The sequence below is a fragment of the Ochlerotatus camptorhynchus genome, unplaced genomic scaffold, assembly GCF_037179485.1.
Source record: "Ochlerotatus camptorhynchus isolate MF236.1 unplaced genomic scaffold, CSIRO-AGI_Acam_v1.1 ptg000292l, whole genome shotgun sequence".
NCBI classification, from domain to species: Eukaryota; Metazoa; Arthropoda; class Insecta; order Diptera; family Culicidae; genus Ochlerotatus; species Ochlerotatus camptorhynchus.
The window spans coordinates 216,234-239,571 of NW_027040781.1; the positions used below are offsets into that span (position 1 = coordinate 216,234).

At 37.6% G+C, this 23,338-nt stretch overlaps 1 protein-coding gene across 3 annotated transcripts in view; it reads right to left on the bottom strand.

Moving 5' to 3' along the window:
• Positions 1-23,338, bottom strand: part of Cad87A (cadherin-87A) — a 727,611-nt gene that overhangs the window by 156,734 nt on the left and 547,539 nt on the right. For all 3 annotated transcript variants that reach the window (XM_065228518.1, XM_065228520.1, XM_065228519.1), the window contains 3 exons: positions 10,301-10,754; positions 8,863-10,231; positions 8,504-8,633 (listed from right to left, as the gene is read on the bottom strand). In XM_065228518.1, the coding sequence (XP_065084590.1) occupies positions 8,504-8,633; positions 8,863-10,231; positions 10,301-10,754 (1,953 nt within the window). The remainder of the gene's footprint in view (positions 1-8,503; positions 8,634-8,862; positions 10,232-10,300; positions 10,755-23,338) is intronic.

Sequence of the window (23,338 nt, forward strand, 5' to 3'; positions counted from 1 at the left end):
TTAGAAACATCTTAAATCTTCTCGCAATTTTCTTGAAATCCATGGAACTGCCTTGAACTTCTCTGATCATCGCTGAAGTTCCTGCCATTTTGTTTTAAGTTCTCCAAACTGCCATACAAGTCACGAGACTTCCTTTCAAATGTTCTCACATTATCCTGATGTTCATGTAGCATCCTAAACATTACCGACATTTTCCTGAAGCCTTCGGAACATTGCGAAACTTCCGGGAAATTTATGGAACACCTCTTCAAAGTTCCAGCAACTTCCTTGAAATTAATTGAACTGTCCTTAGGTTCTCTGCTAATTTTGTGAAGTTGATGAGACCATCCTAAATATATATATTTTCCTTGCTTTGTTTTCCATTGATCTTGTTTTCCGTTCTAAGTACCAATGCTACCGACGCCAGGGAGGCATCTCTCACCCCTGAACCCTACCTTACATTGACCCATCAACTCATGAACCGGGGACCAACGGCTTTACTTCCCATCCATAAGAAGGCGTGATCAGAGATTTTATGCCGCAGAAAATCCCAACGGCGCTGACTGCGATTGAACGCAAGCCCTTTGGAGTGAAAGGCAGTTACCATAAAGATCTCTTATCTTTTTTTGTGGGCTTCGTGGTCGTGCGGTTAGCGGCGTCACCCGTCGTTCAGGCGCATTGTGAGTGCCACGAAGTGAGGGTTCGATTCCCGCTCCAGCCGGTGGAACTTTTCGCAACCCGGAAATTTCCCTACTGGGTGTTGTGTGTTGTCCATTGTCTAGTGTTAAATATTCAGTCTGTACAACCTCTGGTTGAAGACGGTGTCAATTGTCTTTTTTCCTGATATTTATGGAACTTCTCAGAAGTTCTCGCTGTTTTCTCAATCATTTTCCTGAAATGTCGCTGAAATTAATGAAACTGCCCGTGATTCCGTGATTTTTTTGATCTTCTATTAAGCTTTCGCAATTTTTCTTTAAATCACTGAATTTGCTTGAAGGACAGTCCTTAAATTTTTGGAACTTATTAAAGGTTTCCGAAAATTTCCTTAGATTAATGAAACTATCCTAAATTTCTGAAAATGTATCTAAAGTTCTCGGAACTTCCCTGAACTTCCCGCATTTTTTCATATATTAATGATACTGCCCTGACGTTTTCAGAACTGCCCCAAGCTTAACTGAAAAGTGTATGCAATTTTTCTAAAGTCATTGTTGGGACAGAAACTGGATTTCGCACTGGTACAGCACGACTCGTTTTTATGCAATGTGCATGAGTCAGATCATCGAGTACCAAGCCAAAGGGTACATTCATAAGGTGAGCAAAGAAGAGTTAGCCAGTTTCGATCCCAAACGGACCTGGTTCCTGCCGTTGAACGTCGTTACGAATCCGAGCAAGCCAAACAAAGTACGATTAGTATGGGATGCGGCAGCTAAAGTCCAGGGACAATCATTCAATTCTGCTCTTCTCGCTGGCCCGCTGGATTTTCTCATACCGTTCACAACAGTTTTGAGTGCATTTCGCCAGTTCGAGGTGGCCGTCAGCGCGGATATCTGCGAGATGTTTCACAAGTTTCTTATCCGACCAGAAGACCGATCTGCTCAGTTGTTCTTGTGGCGGGACGATCCATCTAAGCCTTTCGATGTGTTCGTGATTGACGTAGCCACGTTCGGCTCCACATGTTCGCCTTCTGCAGCACAGTTTATTAAAAATCGGAATGCTGAGGAATTTTCCGAACAGTTTCCACGAGCGGCGGAAGCGATCACGAATCATCATTATGTGGACGATTTCCTGTGTAGCGTACACACAGAGCAGGAAGCTGTTGAGCTGGCAGAGCAGGTGAAGCTGGTACACTCCAAGGCAGGTTTCAACATTAGAAACTGGCTGTCAAACTCGTGTGAGGTTCTAATACGGGTCGGGGAACAGCAAGCGGAGTCGCGGAAAAAAACTTCTCGTGGACAGGTCGGCTGCCTACGAACGCGTTCTTGGCATGATCTGGAAGCCAGAATCGGATGTCTTCGTCTTTCGAGGTGTGTTTAGGGATGAAATACAAGCTATTTTACTGGATGACACGGTTCCGACTAAAAGAGAAGTAATGAGCATCTTCGATCCCATTGGGCTAGTAGCTGTCTTCGTCGTCCATGGAAAGGTGCTCGTGCAATACATCTGGCGGTCAGGACTTAGCTGGGATGAGCGTATACCTGAAGCACTGCTTGAACAATGGAAGAGATGGATCAAGTTGTTGAAGCAGTTGGATCACGTTGAAATTCCCCGCTGCTACTGCCCTGGCTACACTCCTGAAGATAACCGTTCCATGGAACTTCATATTTTCGTTGACGCATCTGAAGAAGCATTTGCGGCTGTTTGTTGCTCCCTAGTGTCGGCGAAATCGAAGGTTGCGCCTTTGAAACTCCTGTCTCTTTTTGTTTTCCTTGATTTGTTTTCCGTCGATATTGTTTTCCGTGCTGAGCACCAATGCTACCGACGCCAGGGAGGCAGCTCCCACACCTGGACCCTACCTATCGGCCCATCAACTCATGAACCGGGGACCAACGGCTTTACTTCCCTTCCGAAGGAAGGCGTGATCAGAGATGTTATGCCTCAGAACATCCCGGTGGCGCCGACTGGGATTGAACTCATACCTGCTGGAGTGAGAGGTAATCACGCTTACCACTACACCACCGGCGCCGTGTCCTGTCTATTTCAAGACTAGAGCTGTCAGCAGCCGTTCTTGGTGCAAGTCGAAGTCCGTAATTGAGAACCATACAATTCCAATCAACCGAAAAGTGTTCTGATTCTCGCACCTTTCTTTCCTGGTTGCAATCTGATCCTAGAAAGTATCGACAATTCGTTGCTTTCAGGCTGACGGAAATCCACGATTTAATGTAGGTCGACGAGTGGCGTTGGGTGCCAACCCATTTGAACGTTGACGACGAGGCTTCAAAGTGGGGTAAAGGTCCAAATATCGCCTCCGACAGTCGCTGGTTCCATGCGCCATCGTTCCTCTATCAACACCCGGATCTGTGGCCCTAGCAAACAACGAAGGAGGTGGAGACAATGGAAGAACTTCGTCCGGTATACCTCAATCAGAATGTCGCCGGAAATCAGCTACTACAGTTTTAAAGGTTCTCGAAATTGGAGCGCCTGGTCCAGGCGGTAGCCTACGCACGCAGGTTCGTTGACATTCTTCGCAGCAGAATCAAGAAGCTAGCACCAGGTAAAACAGAGTTCCGAAATACTCAAGGCGGAGTCAACCATTTTCAAACTAATTTAGCTAGAGACCTTTGGAGATGAGCTCGTTATCCTCAAGAGAAATCGAGGAATTTCCGCTGGAGAACAAATGAAGATCGAGAAAACTAGCAAAATCTCCAAACTTTCTCATTTCCTGGACGAACAGGATGTCATGCGGATGGATGGTAGAATTGCAAATGCTCAGCAGGTATCGTTTGACTTCAAGTTTCCGTGATTCTGCCCAAAAGACATGGCGGAACTAAACTCCTCGTCGATTGGTACCATCGGCAGTACAAACACTGCAATGCTGAAACAGCGGTGAACGAGATGCGCCAAAGGTTTCACGTATCGAAGATGAGGGTTGCCTTCAGGCTAGCCAGAAAGCAGTGCCAGTGGTGCAACAGCTACAAGGCGGCTCCGGAGATTCCACGAATGGCTCCGCTGCCTAAAGCTAGAACGGTGTCGCACGTTCGGCCATTCACCTATGTTGGCGTGGACTACTTCGGGCCAATGCTGGTTAAGCAGGGACGCAGCGAGGTTAAGCGTTGGGTTGCACAATGCACCTGCTTGACCATACGTTCAGTGCATCTGGAGGTGGTGCACAACCTAACGACGGAATCCTGCAAGATGGCAATTAGGCGGTTCATTGCACGGAGGGGGGCCCCACGGGAGATATTCAGTGATCGGGGAACAAACTTCGTGGGCGCTAGCCGCGTCCTGAAGAGGAAACTTCAGCACATCAACAGCAACCTTGCGGGTACGTTCACCAACACGGATACACAATGGCGTTTCAGTCCACCCTCTACGCCACACATGGGGGGTCATGGGAACGCATGGTTCGGTCGGTTAAAAGTGCGCTGGCATCTTTGACAACCGGGGGCAAGCCGGACGATGAAACTCTTCGTACGTTCCTGATCGAGGCTGAACCTCTTGTCAACTCACGGCCTCTCACATACCTGCCAATCGATTCCGAGGAACAAGAAGCACTTACCCCGAACTGCTTCCTAATGCTGAACACTAGCGGAGTTAATCAGCCAGCTAGGGAGCCGATCGACGAGAGGGCAGTGGCACGCTGTAACTGGGACCTGTGCAAACATCTACTGGACAAGGAGTATCTTCCTACGATCACTAAGCGTACGAAGTTTACTTAATTTCCTTGCAGTTTACTCTTTTTGAATTTCTGAGATCTTTGAGACTGTCTTGAAGCTATCACCATGACAGGCCTATTAGGGACAGCTCTTTACTAAAATTGAAGGCCATTCTAAAGATCTTCGAAGGCATATCCAGATTACTTCGGGCATAACGACATGTTCAGAGACCTCATCGGAAGTAGCAACTAAGAAGACAATTAGGACCAATTACGTACTTGAAGGCTAATTTGAGACTTTGAAGTCACGATCATGACTTTGAAGAACAACTCCTGGGCTACTCAGAAATAATTCGAAAGAATTGCGAAACCAGTTTTTGAGGACATTGAGAACTTCAACCAATTGTAGCGAATATCAAGGCAGTTCCATTAATTTCATGAAAATTGATAGAAGATTTAAGATGTTCCTCAATCTTCATGAAAGTTTAGAGAACTTCAAAGAATTTTAGATTTTTTAAGGAAGTTTCATTATATTTATGGAAGGTTCGAGGATGCACAGAGAACTTCAGAGCGGTCTCATTATTTTCTACGAGCGGCAATGCAGGAACTTCCATGAAATGCCGAGAAAATATGAGATATTCCAAAAACTTCAGGAATGTTCCGAATACTTCATTGAAGGCTCTTCAAGGGAGTTTTATGAATATCAGGAACATTTCTGGAACATTACAAAATACAAGCAACTTCAACCAGCAACTTCAGAAAACTTCAAATAAGTAATTTTAGGGAAAGTTCCGAGAGTTTCAAAGTAGTTTTTTAAACTTCAGGAAAATTAAGGGAATTCGCGGGAACTTTTTAAAAATATCGAGAAATTCTGTGAAGTCCATAGAATTTAGTGAAGTTCGGAGATCTTTTGTGCAGTTCTAATAATATTAGGAAAGCATTTGAAACATCAGCAAAGACTATAAATTTTAAGGAAGATTTGAGATGTTGATGAAATAAAGGGTGATACGGTCAAAATTTGGTCAAGGGAAAACGCGTGTAAATCGGTGAAATCGTTTATTTAAAAAATCAAATTAAATTTCTTTTTCAAGTTCAATTAGTATAAAATTCAGGAAAAATATTCAGTTAGGCTTCCGCTTATCCAAATCTCAATTGCCAGGCCTTACGCTAGACCCCTGCCATCAGATTTTGTACAGCCACCTTGTCCACCTTCTTCGCCGCAGAAAGCCAGTTTGCCTTGAACTGCTGCTCGCCCTTAGCAGTTTTTTTGGTCTTCTTTAGGTTCCGCTTGACAATAGCCCAGTATTTCTCAATTGGGCGGAGCTCTGGCGTGTTGGGAGGGTTCTTGTCCTTGGGAACCACCTGCACGTTGTTGGCGGCATACCACTCCATGGCCTTTTTACCGTAATGGCAAGATGCCAAATCCGGCCAAAACAGTACGGAACAACCGTTTTTCTTCAGGAAAGGCAGCAGACGTTTATTCAAACACTCTTTCACGTAAATTTCTTGGTTGACAGTCCCGGAAGCTATGAAAATGCTGCTTTTCAAGCCACAGGTACAGATGGCTTGCCAAACCAGATATTTCTTTGCGAACTTTGACAGTTTCATGTGCTTGAAAACATCTGCTACCTTTCCCCTTCCTTTTGCCGTATAAAACTCCTGTCCCGGAAGCTGCTTGTAGTCGGCTTTGACGTAGGTTTCGTCGTCCATTACCACGCAGTCAAACTTCGTCAGCATCGTCGTGTACAGCCTCCGGGATCGCGCTTTGGCCGTCGTATTTTGTTTATCATCGCGATTTGGAGTCACTACCTTCTTGTAAGTCGATAGTCCGGCTCGTTTTTTGGCTCGATGCACGGTTGTAGACGATACACCCAGCTTATTTGCAGCATCTCGGAGAGAGAGGTTAGGATTTCGCTTGAAACTACCGGCAACTCTCTTTGTCGTCTCAGCGGCTTCCGGTTTTCGATTTCCCCCCGATCCAGACTTCCTGGCTGTCGACAAACGTTCCCCAAACACTTTAATTACATTTGTAACGGTTGATTTGGCAACTTTTAGCGATTTTGCCAACTTTGCGTGCGAGTAGCTCGGATTTTCGCGATGCGCGAGCAAAATTTTGATACGCTGCTCTTCTTGCTTGGACGGCATTTTGACAACTGAAGAGTGAATTCCAAAATCAAAATAGGAGCAACATTCTACACACACACCTTCAAAATGAGGGGTGTTCAGGTTTTTTAAATGCAAAATTGAAAGAAGTACGTCAAGTTGATATTGACCAAATTTTGACCGTATCACCCTTTAGCTTCGATAATTGAAGGGCAATTCCATTAACTTTAGAAATTTTTTGAGTACTTCATTGAAAATCTTGGAATTACAATGATTATTCATTCTAACTTCAGGAAAATAGTGGGAACCTTTGGAAAGTTCCGGATATGTCAGGGAAGTCCCAAATTACTCCAGGAAAGTTATGTAATTTCTGGAAGTTTTCTAACTTCACAGATATCCAGAGAACTTCAAGAGAACTCCGGAAACTTCATGGAACGTAAGGGAATACCTGAACATTAGGAAAATGCGGAATGCATTCTAAATTAATTCCCGTAAGTTTTATGGAGAGCTTCAAGCTTGCGGAAAATTTCAAGAAATCTACAGAACTTCAGTGATGTTTGGAAAAGTCCAGAAATATTTCAGAAACTCACAGAAGTTCATGGATTTTCAAGAAAATTAAGAGATGCTCATGATAGATCTATTATATGCAGGGCCAAGAACTTCAGAACAATAAGAAAAAAATAAGGGAAGTTTCGGATACTTCAGAGAAGATCAGAAAACCCTAGGGCATTTCTATTAACTTCATGAAAATTAAACAAATTTTGTGTAAGTTTGCGAAATTGTTGAAGTTTCAGGATCTTCCTACAATTCCTGAAAAATTTATACATCTACATACTTTCCTACAACTCTAATTTGTGAAACTATCACAAATTTAGCCATCCTCGCTGACCTCGATGGTGTTCGTCAAAGTCAGCAGTCTACCCAGGGCTCAAACGAATTCAATTGTTGAAGTGACTTTTTTAATCCTGACTGTTTATTTTGACAATTGAATAATCGAATTTTGAATAATCGGTTTTGACTATTTGGCTATCTCTACAGTGCATTCCCGTTTTTGGCATCACGAACTCATCAACTAATTCGTTCTTCAAATTTGTGCTAGCGCTTTCTGTGGCATTTTTCATTAAATTTCAAGAAGATAGGATCCCCAAAGAGGGGCCTACCCGAGCAAAGTCGGTTAACAAAATGAAAGCAAATCGATATTAAAGTTTGCAGTTTCTATCATAATGAAAACTCATTTTGATTTCAATTGTCGCGACATAAGTCTGATATCATATTGTGATTTCATTATGCAGTCAAAACTTTTTAAATGAAAGCAACTTAGTTCTGCTCTTAAGGTCTTGTTTAAAATTTAATTTAAGTTCATCTGTTGTTGAGCTAATGATTCTTGTTTATTTGTTTTGTTTAACACATTTTAGATCATTCCTGACTTGCCCGGGGAGAGATTTGACTTATTCAACTTTTAAGTCTTTCAGCGTGAGAAGCATGGATGCTAACCATTTATGCCAGGCCCGTATTCAGTTAAACATTATGAATGCAAAATGAGTAATCAAATTGATTTCATTGAAAGCAGGATTAGTTTTCCGTTTGCTTCAACAGTGTAAAATTTTGCTCTCATTTTTGCTGTGTTAACCGTTAAGTCAACCAAAATGAGATCAACTGGAGTATTCAAAATAAGTTACATCATAACAGCAAATTTTGATTTCAATTTGATGTTCAGCTTTGCTCGGGTAGTGATATCAGAAATGGAATTAAGCGTTGGATGGATTTTCTGAAAGTGAAGAAGACAAAAATCATGTGTTCTCAAAAACGGGAAGGCACTGTATTGAATTTGGATTATTAAAGTTCCCAAAGCAAGCCTGAAATGATCCCCTTCATTCTCATATAAACGTTGAACTGTCTGTCGTCAATGTTAATAGAACACGACATTTTAATTATCCAAACACGAACGGTTGAAAAAAAAAACCCCGAACAAACCATTCCGACGCTTCTGCAAATCAATTAAATTAACAGTTCCATCCCGGCTCCGTCAACCTGATTTCAATATTTAATTCATCCCAGCAAAGGTACACACACACACACACAGAGAACGCACCAAATACCAAAACTCACCTCGACGGAGAAGTACACATTTTCCGACTTCAAATGGTTCACATCGAGGGCGGTGCTCTTGGAAATGGTCAACTGGCCGGTCCGTTTGTCGATTTCGAAATGGCGCGTAATTGCTTCGTTGCCAATTATGCTGAAATAGATAGACCAAACAGAGAATGGGGGAGAGAGATAGAGAAAAACGAAAAATTAGACTCGAATTTTTTCTCCTTCTTTGTTTTGCATGGGAAAAATGGATGACGCATTTTCCTGAATAGTGAACGGTCGGGAAGATCAAAGAGATTTTCCCTGTTTCACCGCTCGAATCCGGCCCGCGTCGCCACCGGATGACAGTTAGTTAATTTAGTTGTGAACCCAATTACCGATAATTAATTTCCGAAAGGACGTCCGGATCGCGGGCTTTGATGATGAGCGGAGGCTCAAAAACGGCGGCTCCCTCATCGACCGAGGCCCGGTAGAGGGGGCTCTCGCAGACCGGGGGCGAATCGTTTGCATCCAGGAGGGTGATTCGCAGTGACACGACAGAGGTTTGACCGCGACCCACGTCGTCGGTTGCCTTGTACGAGAGGTAGTAGACGGATTGGTTTTCGTAGTCCAGGCAGGGAGCTCTTCCCGGACCCACATCCGAACGGTGTTGGATTTCGTTCGAGTGGATCGGATGCTGAGTTGTGGAGGATGTGAAAAATTCTTCCGATTCCATACTGCTCCAACCGGTGGTCGTTTCGCTCTCTTCCGAACTGGACGTTTCCCAGCTGCTGGAAACCGTTGGAGGAGCGACGACATTCACGTCCCTGTACTCATTCGATTCGCCGCTGTTGAAGACCTTGTACGCCATGTAGTCTACTCCGCGATCCAAAAGGCCCGACCGTCCATCGGTAGACACGTTAAACCGCTTCATCTCCGGATAGTCCTGAGATAGCTCATCGGACGTCGGGATTTGACGTCTTCTTCGCCTTCTACTGTTGTAGTTGTCCGTAGCGGGGCAATCTGCCACCGTGATGGCACCTGTTATGGGATCCACGTTGAACAGTTCAGCTCCCGTTCCGGACAGAGAATACCGGATGCCTTGATCTCCAAAATGTCCCGAATCCAAGTCCCTGGCCGTGATGGTTGTAATCAGATGACCTGGATGAGCAGTTTCCGATACCGTAGTCGAGTATGAATCCTGTTCGAAAATTGGTCGATTATCGTTTGAGTCAGTAATGGAAACTGTCAGCGTAGCCGTCGATGACAGCTTCGGATTGGTCTGTGTTTCTTCCGCGATCACCAAAACAATAAACTTCCTCTGATTCGGATTCTCGTAGTCCAACGATCCATTCGCAACGCGAATGCTAATTTGCGACGAACCCGTCACTAGCTTCGGTTCCACGTCAAATACTTCCGAAACGTCGTTCAACCGCAGCGCAAACACTGCGTTCTCTCCAACATCCGGATCATGAACACTCATCTCAATCGGTAGAGGCGTTCCTGGTGCCGTATTCTCTGACATCGATACGAAATACTCCTTCTTGTTGAACATTGGTGGCGAGTCGTTCACATCACGAATTGTGATCGATGCTTGAGTCGTTGCCATTGTTAGGTTGTCATTTCCCGGAACTCCGTCGATCAGTTCCCGAGCTTTGACCGTCAAAATGATCAACCCTGTGTCATCCGGGAGGGCTTCCTTGTCTAGCGGCTTTGCGGTTCGCAGCTCACCCGTTTGACGATCCAGCAGGAAGTAGTCCATGGGATCTGTTGAACGCGAAAACAAAAACATTCAACATTAGTTCCAAAAAAATTGAATTCAAGTGCAATACTCACTGGTAACCAACTCGTAGACGATCTTCCTCGGTTGTCCACGATCACCATCCCTCGCGTGGATCGTCATCACCAGCGTTCCGATCTTGCTATCTTCGTTGATCACCGCAGCCAGCGATCCCTGGAACACCGGTGGACTGTTTTGAACATCCTTGACGTGAATCTCCAGTCCTGCCGTGGCGTTGAACATCCCGTCCGTCGCTTCCAGCACAATCTGGTAAATCATCCGTTCGTTGTAGTCCAGGCGGCCTTGCAGTACCACTGCCGCCGTCAGCCGATCCTGGCCGCTTTCGATGGTTTCGATGGTGAATTTTTCACACGCGTCCGGGTTCAGCGGCTGTTCGATGCAGGTAATGATCAAGTTTTCGCCAACTGTGTCCTTGTCGGTGACCAGGATCGAGCTGAACACGGTGGTGCCTGGTGTGGCGTCCTCCAGGACTTCCGTTTCGTAGGGGACCTGTGGGTATTATGAGAAAGATGATTTGCATTAGAGATCGTTATCTAGGGAGGGGGTGCTGTTTTGAGAATTTCATATTCTATATTCCAAAGCTCAAAATTTTAAGCTCCAAGCTCAAATTCCACATTTAAAGCTTCAAGTTCGGAATTCTAAGCTCTTGATTTCAAACTCCATTCTAAAAATTTTAAATAAATAGCTACTATTTATAAATTTTAAGCTCCATACTCCGAGAACCAAACTCAAAATTCCAACTTCAAGCTCAAAATTCAAACTTCCAAGCTCCACATTCCAAATTTCAAGCTGCAAATTTCAAATGCCATGCTCAAAATTCCGAACTCCAAGATCAAAACTCCAAATTTGAAGTTTCAAATTACAAATTAGAATCTTTAAATTCCAAATACAAAATTCCAACATCTAACATCCAACTCCCAAGTTCCAAATAAAAAATCCATGCTCCCAATTTGAATCTCCAAGCATCAGACTTCAAGCTCCAATTACTAAATTAAAAATCGAAGCTGTGAAGCAACTGTAAACTCTAGAGGGAATTTATATCTGTAACTGAAACCAGTTCGATTTTGTTTGCCAACCTGGTTGAAATGTCATATTCAATTATCTTAAAGATAAATCGTCCAGCTCAAACCTTTGTAGGGGTAAGAGGTTGGACCATCATCATCATCATCATCTCCCCAAGTAACATTGCAAGTTTTATCGCGGTTTTAAAGCATGCTACAAGTCTAAATCATAGTCCGCAGAACCCTCATAAAACCCTAATTGCTACTTGGGTCAAATTCAAAACTCCATGCACAAAGTTCAAGCTTCAAGTTTCAAATTCTAAAATCCGAGCTCCGATTTTCTAATTATAAGCTCCAAATTTGGAATTCCATGCTCCAAATTTCAAATTCAATGATCCAGACTCTAAACTCCCCGCACTACACTCTAAATTCGAAACTCCAAATTTCAAATTGTAAGCACCAAATTACATGCTCCAAAGTCCCAACTCGAAGTTCATAATTCTAAATTCCAAGCTTCAAATTACGAATTCCAAGCTTCAATTTCTGAATCCTCAGTTCCAACAGCATCTCCCAAATTAAATTTCAACTTTCAAGCTCCAAATTTCAAATTCAAACTCAAAATTTCAAGATCCCAAATTCCAAACTCCAAATTTCAAATTCCAAATAACAAGCTCCAAATTCCCAACTCTAAGCACAAAATTCAAACTTCCAACATTCAACCTCCAACTCCCAAGCTCCAAGTTCATAATTCTACGCTCCCAATTTCCATCTCCATCCTCCAAATATTAAATCATAAATCTAAGCTCTCAAATCCAAAATTCCATGCTCAAAATTCCATCTTCCAAGCTTCAAATTCCACATTCCAAATTCCAAGTTTGCAGATACTCTTAGCACTAAATTTGAAGTTCCATGTTCCAAATTCCAAATTCCATGCTCCAGACTTTGAATTCTAAGTTCTACACTCCAACTTCCAGTAGCAAATTTAAAATTCCATGCTGCAAGTTCTAAATTGTTGGCCACAAATTCCAAAATCTAAGCTCTCAATTTCAAACTCCATGCTTAAAACTCTAATTTCCAAGCTTCAAATTTAAAATTCCATGTACAAAATTTCAAATTCCAAGCTCATAATTCCACATTTTAAGCTACAAATTTCAAGCTCCAAGTTTAAAAATCAATGCTCAAAAATTCCAAGCTCCAAATATTAAATCATAAATCTAAGCTCCCAAATTCAAAACTCAAAATTCCAAAACCCAAATTGCAAGCTCCAAATTCCAATCTTCATGCTCAAAATAAATTTGAAACTCCATGCTTAAAACTTCAAATTTAAAATTCCAAATTACAACTTCCAAGTTTTAAATTCTGAATTCCAACATCCAACCTCAAAGTTCATAAATCGCTCTCAATTTCAAGCCTTATGCTCCACATTCCAAGCTCCAAACTCTAAATCATTAATCTAAGCTCCCAAATACAAAACGCCATGATCAAAACTCCAACTTCCATGCCCCAATTTTAAACACCATGCTCTAAAGTTGAAATTAGTAGCTCTAAACTCGAATTTCCACGATCCAAATTCCAAACTTTATGCTTCAGACTCTGAATTCAAAGTTCCACACTCCAAATTCCAAGCTCTAAATTCCAAATTCCATGCTCCAAAATTCCCACTCCAAACTCAAAGTTTTTATTTCCAAGCTCAAAAATTACAAATCCCAAGCCTCAATTTCTGAATTCTAAATTCCAACCTACAAATACCTACCACCTACAATTCCAAAATCCAAATTAAAAATCCACGCTTTCAATTTAAATCTCCATGCTCCAAATTACAAATGCAAAACTCCAATTTCAAAACTCCGTGCTCAAATTTTTACCATTCATAATTTCAGATTTCAACCTACATGTTTCAAGTTTATTAATCCACGCTCCCAATTTCAATCTTCAAGCTCCAAATTCCAAGGTCCAAATACTTAATCATAAATCCAAGCTCTCTAATTAAAAAATCCCTTTTTCCAAGCTCCGAATTCCAAACTCTAAGCTCATAATTCAAACTTCCAGGCTCCATGCTCAAATCTTCAAATTTCAAGTTCCCAGTTACAAATTCCAAGGTTCAAGATCCGAATTCCATCATCTATCCTCCAATTCCCAAAGCTCAAAATAAAGAAATCCACACTTCAAATTTAAGTCTCCAAACTCCAAATAATAAATCGTAAATCCAAGCTCACGAATTCAGAACTCCAAATTCCAAGCTCTCAATTTCAAATTCTTAGCTCTAAGCTCGAAATGTCATGTTCCAAATTAAAAACTCCATGCTCCAGACTCTGAATTCAAAGCTCCACACTCCAAATTCCAAGCTCTAAATTTCAAATTCCGGGCTCCAAGTTCTAAATTTCAGGCTCCGAATTCGAAACTCCAAGCTTAAAGTTCCAAGCTTAAAGTTCCAAGCACCAAATTCCAAATTCTCAACTTCAAGCTACAAATTTCGTAATCCCAAGCTCCAAAATAAATATTCCAAGCTTCCATTTCCAAATTCTAAATTCCTACCTCGAATTCCCAAATTTTAAAATTTTCAAACTACTTGCTCAATATGTTAACTTCCAAGTTAAAAATTAAAAAATCCAAGTTCCACACTCCAATCTAATTTCAAACTCCTCAGCTCCAAATTCAAAAATCAAAGCTTAATCTCCAAGCTCAAGATACTAAATAAAAATCCATACTCCAAAATACAAAACTCCATCCTCGAAATTTCAACTTTAAAGCTTCAAATTCGTACTGAATGGTTCAAATTTCAAAACTAAAAATTCAATGCTCCAAATCCCAAATCCCACGCTCCAGATTCTGATATCAATCCTCCACACTCCAAATTCCAAGCACTAAATTCCAAATTATATGCTCCAAGTTTTCAACTCCAAGCTAAAAATTCTAAATAGCAAGCTCCAAATTACAAATTCAAAGCTTCAATTTTCAAGTTATGAATTCCACCTTCATTTCTCAAATAAAAAAAAAAAAAAACAAATTCAAAAATCAAAGTCCTCAATTACATCTCCATGCTCCAAATTCCAAATGTAAATGATTCAATTTTCAAACTCCGTGCTCAAAATTCCAACATCAAAGCTTCAAATTTAAAATTTTAAGTGCTATATTTCAAATTCCAAGCTCATAATTCCCAATTTCAAGCTAACATCTTTACGTTCCAACTTTAAAAATCCACGCTCCAATTTCAATTTCAAATCTCCAAACACTAAATCGTAAATCCACATCACCAAGCTTAAAATTTTAAATTCCAATTTCCAACTCCCATGCTCCATGTTTCAATCTTCAAGCTCCAAATAATAAACCATAAATCCAAGCTCACAAATTCAAAACTACATGATTAAAACTCCTACTTCCCAGTTCTCAATATCAAAGTCAGAGTTCTAGATTAAAAATGTCATGTTCCAAATTCCAAATTCCATGCTCCAGACTCTGAATTCTAAGCTCCACACTCCAAATTCCTAGCAATAAATTCTAAAATTCAAGCTCAAGTTCGAAATTGTGAGCTCCCAATTCGAAATTTGATGCACTATACTTCAAATTAAGTGCAATCTCAAAATTCTAAATTTCAAGTTCCAAATTGCAACATCCAAGCTTCAATTTCCGAATTCAAAATTCCGAGCTAAGACTTATAAATTTCCAAACTCCAAGCTGAACATTTCAACTTTCTGCTGCTGCTTTAAAATTCCAAGTACTATATTTTAAATTCCAAGCTCACAATTCCATATTTCAAGCTGCAAATTCAAAAATCGACGCTCCAAGTTTATATCTCCAAGCTCAAAATACTAAATCATAAATCCAAGCTCCCAAATCCAAAACTCTGTGTTCGAAACTCCAAATTCCAATGTTCAAAATTCAAACTTCCAAATTCTAAATACGAAATTTAAAATATTAAGGTCGAGATTCCTAACTCCAAGCTCAAAACTCCAAATTGCATGTTCCAACTCCCAAGCTCTAAGTTCAAAAATACTCGCTCCCAAGTTCAATCTTAAATCAAACTTTCCAAACTCCATGTTCAAAACTCAAACTTCCAAGGTTCAAATTCCAAATCACAAATTTGAAATTCTTACTTCAAATTTAAAACTTTCAAGTTCCAAATTCCAAATTCCATGCTCCAGGCTCCATGCTGACGTTTCAAGTCCCAAATTCCAAAATTCATGCTTCAAATTCCCAACTCCATGCTCAACATTCAAAATCCTAGCTCCAAATAACATATTCCAAGCTTCAACTTCCGACCCGAGTAGCACACTTTCATCACAATAAGTTACAGCAACTTGTTTATGACTGAAATAAGTCGTATATAAGTTTCTACAATCGATTTGTGACAAGCGTGCTACTAGGGGAATGCTCAGAGTTCGTACTCGTAAGCTTCAAATTTAAAATTCCAAATACCATGGTGCGAGTTCTAAAATTCAAGCTCCAAATTTGAAATTTCAAGCTACCAATTCCAAACTACAAATTTCAAGCAACAAATTCCTAATGACAAACTCCACATTCCCAACTCCCAGTGATAAATTACAAATTCCCAGCTTCAATTCTCGAATTCTGAATTCCAACCTTAATCTCCCAAATTCCAAAATCCAAATTAAGAATCCAAGCTCTCAATTTCAATATCTATGATCCGAATTCTAATTGCAAAGCTTCAAATTCCAAATTCTATCCTGAAAATTCAACCTCTCCAGCTTCAAATTTCTCCAAGTCCAAATTTCAAATTCCATTCAAATTCCATTCAAATTTCAAGCTCATCATTTTAAAATTTACGCCCTTAATTCAAATTCAGTACCACTATAGATATAAATACACTAAACGCTCGCTAACTGAAATGAAATTTTTGAATATTGAAAATCGCAATTGAAAACTGACAAATTGAAAATTGACCAATTCAAAATGGCCAACTCAAAATAACCAATTGCAATTTGACCAATTGAAAATTGACCAATATAAACCTGACCATTTGAAAATTGATCAACTGAAAATTGACCAATAGAAAATAGACCAAAAGAATATTGAACAATGGAAAATTGACCAATATAAACCTGACCAATTGAAAATTGACCAATTGAAAATTGACCAATTGAAAATCGACCAATTGAAAATGGACCAATTGAAAATGGACCAATTGAAAATTGACCAATTAAAAGATGACCAATTGAAAATTGACCAATTGAAAATTGATCAATTGAAAATTGACCAATTGAAAATTGACCAATTGAAAATTAACCCAATGAAAATTAACCAATTGAAAATTGACCGATTGAAAATTAACCCAATGAAAATTAACCAATTGAAAATTGACCGATTGAAAATTGACCGATTGAAAATTGACCGATTGAAAATTGACCGATTGAAAATTGACTAATTGAAAATTGTTCAATTGAAAATTGACCAACTGAAAATTAACCAATTGAAAATTGACCAATTAAAAAATGACCAATTGAAAAAATGACCAATTGAAAATTGACCAATCAAAATATACCAATGGAAAATTGACCAATTGAAAATTGACTAGTTGAAAGTTGATCAATTGAAAATAAACCAATTGAAAATTGACCAATTGAAAACTGACCAACTGAAAATTAACCCATTGAAAATTAACCAATTAACAATTGACCGATTGAAAATTGACCGATTGAAAATTAACCAATTGAAAATTGACCAATTGAAAATTGACCAATTGAAAATCGACCAATTGAAAATGGACCAATTGAAAATGGACCAATTGAAAATTGACCAATTAAAAGATGACCAATTGAAAATTGACCAATTGAAAATTGATCAATTGAAAATTGACCAATTGAAAATTGACCAATTGAAAATTGACCAATTGAAAATTAACCCAATGAAAATTAACCAATTGAAAATTGACCGATTGAAAATTAACCCATTGAAAATTAACCAATTGAAAATTGACCGATTGAAAATTGACCGATTGAAAATTGACCGATTGAAAATTGACCGATTGAAAATTGACCGATTGAAAATTGACTAATTGAAAATTGTTCAATTGAAAATTGACCAACTGAAAATTAACCAATTGAAAATTGACCAATTAAAAAATGACCAATTGAAAAAATGACCAATTGAAAATTGACCAATCAAAATATACCAATGGAAAATTGACCAATTGAAAATTGACTAGTTGAAAGTTGATCAATTGAAAATAAACCAATTGAAAATTGACCAATTGAAAACTGACCAATTGAAAATTAACCCATTGAAAATTAACCAATTAAAAATTGACCGATTGAAAATTGACCGATTGAAAATTAACCAATTGAAAATTGACCAATTGAAAAATAACCAATTGAAAGAATGACCAATTGAAAATTGACCAATCAAAGTATACCAATGGAAAATTGACCAATTGAAAATTGACTAGTTGAAAGTTGATCAATTGAAAATAAACAAATTGAAAATTGACCAATTGAAAACTGACCAATTGAAAATTGACCAATTGAAAAATGACCAATTGAAAATTGACCAATCAAAATATACCAATGGAAAATTGACCAATTGAAAATTGACTAGTTGAAAGTTAATCAATTGAAAATAAACCAATTGAAAATTGACCAATTAAAAATAAACCAATTGAAAATTGACCAATTGAAAATTGACCAATTGAAAAATGACCAATTGAAAAATGACCAATTGAAAATTGACCAATTAAAATATACCAATGGAAAATTGACCAATTAAAAATTGACTAGTTGAAAGTTAATCAATTGAAAATAAACCAATTGAAAATTGACCAATTGAAAACTGACCAATTGAAAATTAACCCATTGAAAATTAACCAATTGAAAATTGACCGATTGAAAATTGACCGATTGAAAATTGACCGATTGAAAATTGACTAATTGAAAATTGTTCAATTGAAAATTGACCAACTGAAAATTAACCAATTGAAAATTGACCAATTGAAAAATAACCAATTGAAAAAATGACCAATTGAAAATTGACCAATCAAAATATACCAATGGAAAATTGACCAATTGAAAATTGACAAGTTGAAAGTTGATCAATTAAATAAACCAATTGAAAATTGACCAATTGAAAACTGACCAATTGATTGACCAATTGAAAATTTTTGAATTGAAAATTGATCAATGGAAAATTGACCAATTTAAAGCTGAACAATTGAAAACTGACCAAGTGAAATTTGACCAATTGAAGATTGACCAATTGAAAATTGACCAATTGAAAATTGACCAATTGAAAATTAACCAATTGAAAATTGACCAATTAAAAATTGACCAATTAAAAATTGACCAATTGAAAATTGACCAATTGAAAAATGACCAATTGAAAATTGACCAATTGAAAATTGACCAATTGAAAATTGACCAATTGAAAATTGACCAAATGAAAATTTACCATTTTAAAATTAACCAATTGAAAAATGACCAATTGAAAATTGACCAATTGAAAATTGACCAATTGAAAATTGACCAATTGAAAATTGACCAATTGAAAATTGACCAACATAAAAATAATCAATTGAAAATTGACCAATTGAAAATCGGCGAATTGAAAGTTGACCAATTTAAAAATGACCAATTGAAAATTTACCAATTGAATATGACCAACTGAAAATTGACCCACTTCTCTCAATGATATTTTTTTGAATTCATAAACTATAATTTCGATTTTGAAATCGAGATTTGGAGATGGTGATTTTTTCAATTTAATCGCAGTGTTCCAGTGCACCAAAAATAATTAAATTTTGGATTTCAGTACCATTTTCAATGCACATTAGGAATTTTTAATAACTTCAATACCCCTAAAGATTCAAATTTAACAATAACCATTTGAACAATTAACATACTAATGATTAATTGAATAATGGCCAATTGAGCAATAACCAAAATGACACTAACCAATTGAAAATTAACCATTTGAAAATGAAAAGTCAATTAATAAATATTTGGACCATTAAAAAAATGGCTCAATTGCAAAAGGCCTAAATTTAAAAAAAGTCCATACTAAAATTCCATTCGAAAAATGGCTCCATCTAAAAACAAAAAAGCTTTTTAGAAAATTACCTAATTGAAAAATGGCAGAAATTAAAAATTGCTCAACTGTAGAAAGGCCTAATTTGAAGCTGTCTCAATTGAATAACGGACTAATATACCTTTACTATATCTACCAGTTGCAAGGATGAGGGCAGGACAATCAGTAATAGATATCCGCCTTATTCTTAAAAGTTTCGTACCACCTACCATATTATGCAACTTGCTCGATACCAATGCTAAATTGAACAATGGTCCAATTTAAAAATGCCCCAATTTAAAAATATCCCAATTTAAAAATAGCTTAATTGAAAAATAACTCATTTGAAAAATGGCCCAATTGATAAGTGGCCAAAATGAAAAACGGTTCAATTGAATAAAGGCCAAATTTAAAAATTGCCCTATTGAAAAATATCCCAACTGGAAAAGGGCTCAATTGTAAAAAATTGCTCAATTGAAAAATTTCTCATTTAAAAACTGGCTCAATAGATAAATGGACCAATTGAAAAATGGTATAATTGCAGAATGGACCTATTTTATAATGTTCCAATTGCAAAATAACCGAATTGCAAAATTTCCCAATTGCCTAGCTACTCAATTGGAAAATGACCCCACTGCAAATGGCCCAATCTAAAAATGGCTCTTTTAAAAAATAATTCAATTGAAAAATGCCCCAATTGAAAAATATCTGATTTGAAAAACTGCGGGGTTGGAAAATTACCCAAGTGAAAATTGTCCCCATTGCAAAATTGCCAAATTCACCAGTTTGCAAAATAGGCCAATTGAAAAATGACTGATTTGAAAAATGACCCAATTGAAAAAGGTCTTATTTGAAAATGGCCTAATTGAAAAATTACTCATATGAAAAATGACCCAATAAAAAAATGGAAAAATTGAGAAGTGGTTGAATTGGAAAATGGCCCAATTGAAATATGGTCCTATTTAACAATGGTCCATTTGAAAAATATACCATTTAAAAAATTGCTAAATTTTAAAATGGCAAATTGAAGGCTTAATTGAGAAATGACTCATTTGAAAAATGGCTTGAATGCAAAGTGGCTGAATTGGAAAACGGTACAATTTAATAAAGGCCAAATGAATAATGGCTCAATAAATAAATGGCCAGATTGAAATACCACCCAATTTAAAAATGGTTCAATGAAAAATGATGCAATTTAAAAATGCTCCAATTTAAAAATGTCCCAATTTAAAAATAGCCTACTTGAAAAATTACCCATTTGAAAAATGACCCAATTTCAAAGTGGCTGAAATGGTAAACGACCCTATTTAATTAAGGCCCAATTGAAAAATTGCTCTATTGAAAAATCTCCCAACTAGAAAATGACCCAATTGCAAAATAGCCTAATTAAAAATATGGCTCAATTGAAAAAAATGACCCAATTGAAAAATACCCCAATTTATAAATGGACTAATTGGAAAAATGGCCAAATGAATAATGGCTCAATTGATAAATGGCCAGATTGAAATACCACCCAATTTAAAAATGGTTCAATGAAAATTGATGCAATTTAAAAATGCCCCAATTTAAAAATGTCCCGATTTAAAAATAGCCTAATTGAAAAATTACTCATTTGAAAAAATGGCCCAATTGCAAAGCGGCCAAATGGAAAACGGTTCAATTCAATAAAGGCCAAATTTAAAAATTGCCCTACTAAAAAATATCCCAACTGGAAAAGGGCTCAGTTGAAAAATGGCTCAATTGAAAAAATGGCTCAATTGAAAAAATGGCTCAATTGAAAAATTTCTCATTTAAAAACTGGCCCAATAGATAAATGGACCAATTGAAAAATGGCATAGTTGCAGAATGGACCTATTTTATAATGTTCCAATTGCAAAATGACCGAATTGCAAAATTTCCCAATTGCTTAGCTGCCCAATTGAAAAATGACCCAATGGCCCAATTAAAAAATGGCTCTTTTAAAAAATGATACAATTGAAAAATGCCCCAATCTAAAAATATCTGATTTGAAAAACTTCGGGGTTGGAAAATGACCAAATTTAAAATTGTCCACATTGCAAAAATTGTCAAATTCGCCAGCCCGCCAAGAAAAATGACCCAATTTGAAAAGGTCTAATTTGAAAATGGCCCAATTGAATAATTACTCATATGAAAAATGACCCAATAAAAAAATAGCCCAATTGAGAAGTGGTTGAATTGGAAAATGGTCCAATTTAAATTTGGTCCAATTTAACAATGGTCCATTTGAAAAATATCGCATTTGAAATATGGCTAACTTTAAAAATGGCAAATTGAAGGCTTAATTGAGAAATGACTCTTTTGAAAAATGGCTTGAATGCAAAGTGGCTGAATTGAAAAACGGCACAATTGAATAACGGCCAAATGAATAATGGCTCAATTAATAAATGGCCAGATTGAAATACCACCCAATTTAAAAATGGTTCAATGAAAAATGATGCAATTTAAAAATGCCCCATTTTAAAAATGTCCTGATTTAAAAATAGCCTAATTGAAAAATTACTCATTTGAAAAATGGCCCAATTGCATAGTGGCCGAAATGGAAAACGACCCTATTGAATTCAGGCCCAATTGAAAAATTTCCCTATTGAAAAATATCCCAACTAGAAAATGGCCCAATTGCAAAATTGCCTAATTGAAAAATGGCTCAATTGAAAAAAAATTACCCAATTGAAAAATACCCCAATTTATAAATGGACTAATTGAAAAACGGCATAGTTGCAGAATGGCCCTATTTTAAAATGTACCAATTGCAAAATGATCAAATTGAAAAATTCTTGAATTGAAAATTGCCCAACCGCAAATGGCCCAACAAAAAAATGGAAATTGTTCCCATTGCAAAATTGTCAAATTGGAAAATGGCCAGACTGCAAAATGGCCCAATTGAAGAATGGCTGATTTGAAAAATGACCCAATTGGAAAAGGCCCAGTTGGAAAATGATACAATTGAAGGCCTAATTAGAAAACTACTCATATGAAAAATAACCCAATAGTAAAATTGCCTAATTGAAAAGTGGTTGAATTGGAAAATGGCCCAATTGAAAAACGTCCAATTTGAAAAATGGCTAAATATAAAAATGACAAATTAAAGGCCTAATTGAGAAATGACTCATTTAAAAAATGACCCAATTGCAAAGTGGCTGAATTGGAAAACGGCCCAATGGAATAAAGGCCAAAATGAATAATGGCTCAATTGAAAAATGGCCAAAAATTCCGCCCAATTTAAAAATGGTTCAATTGAAAAATTGACAAAAATGTTCCAATTGAAAAATGGCCCAATTTAAAACGTCCCATTTGAAAAATGGTGCAATGGAAAAATAACCCAATTCAAATGGCCCAATTATAAATAGCCCAATCGAAAATTGGCCAAACTCCAAAATAAGTCGATTGAAAAAGGCCCAATTGGAAAATAGTACAATTGAAGGTCTAATTGAAAAATTACTCATATAAGAACTAACCCAATAGTAAAATGGCCCAATTGGAAAATTGCCCAATTTAAAAATGGTCCAATTGAAAAATGTCCCATTTGAAAAATGGATAAATTTAAAAATGGCAAATTGAAGGCCTAATTGAGAAATGACTCATTTGAAAAATGACTAGATTGCAAAGTGGCTGAAATGAAAAACGGCCCAATTGAATAAAGGCCAAAATGAATAATGGCTCAATTAAAAAATGGCCAAATTGAAATTCCACCCAAATGGTTCAATTGAAAAATGTCCGAATGGAAAATGGCCCAATTGAAAACGTCCCATTTGTAAAATGGCCCAATTGATAAATAACCCAATGGAAAATTGGCCCAACTGAAAAATTAACCAATTGAAAATGGACCATTTGAAAATTGAACATTGTGATTATAAGCAATACTCTAGAACAATAGTTCAGCAGTTCGAGGCCCTTTTAAAACAACGACAACCTTATTCCGCTTCGAAAGCCTAGCATCACAACAAACAAAGAATCTCAAACTCATTAATAGTTCGCTGCCGGATTAACGGCCGACAAGAAGCTAACCACCGTTGCACATTTTCCACTCCGGCCGATGAT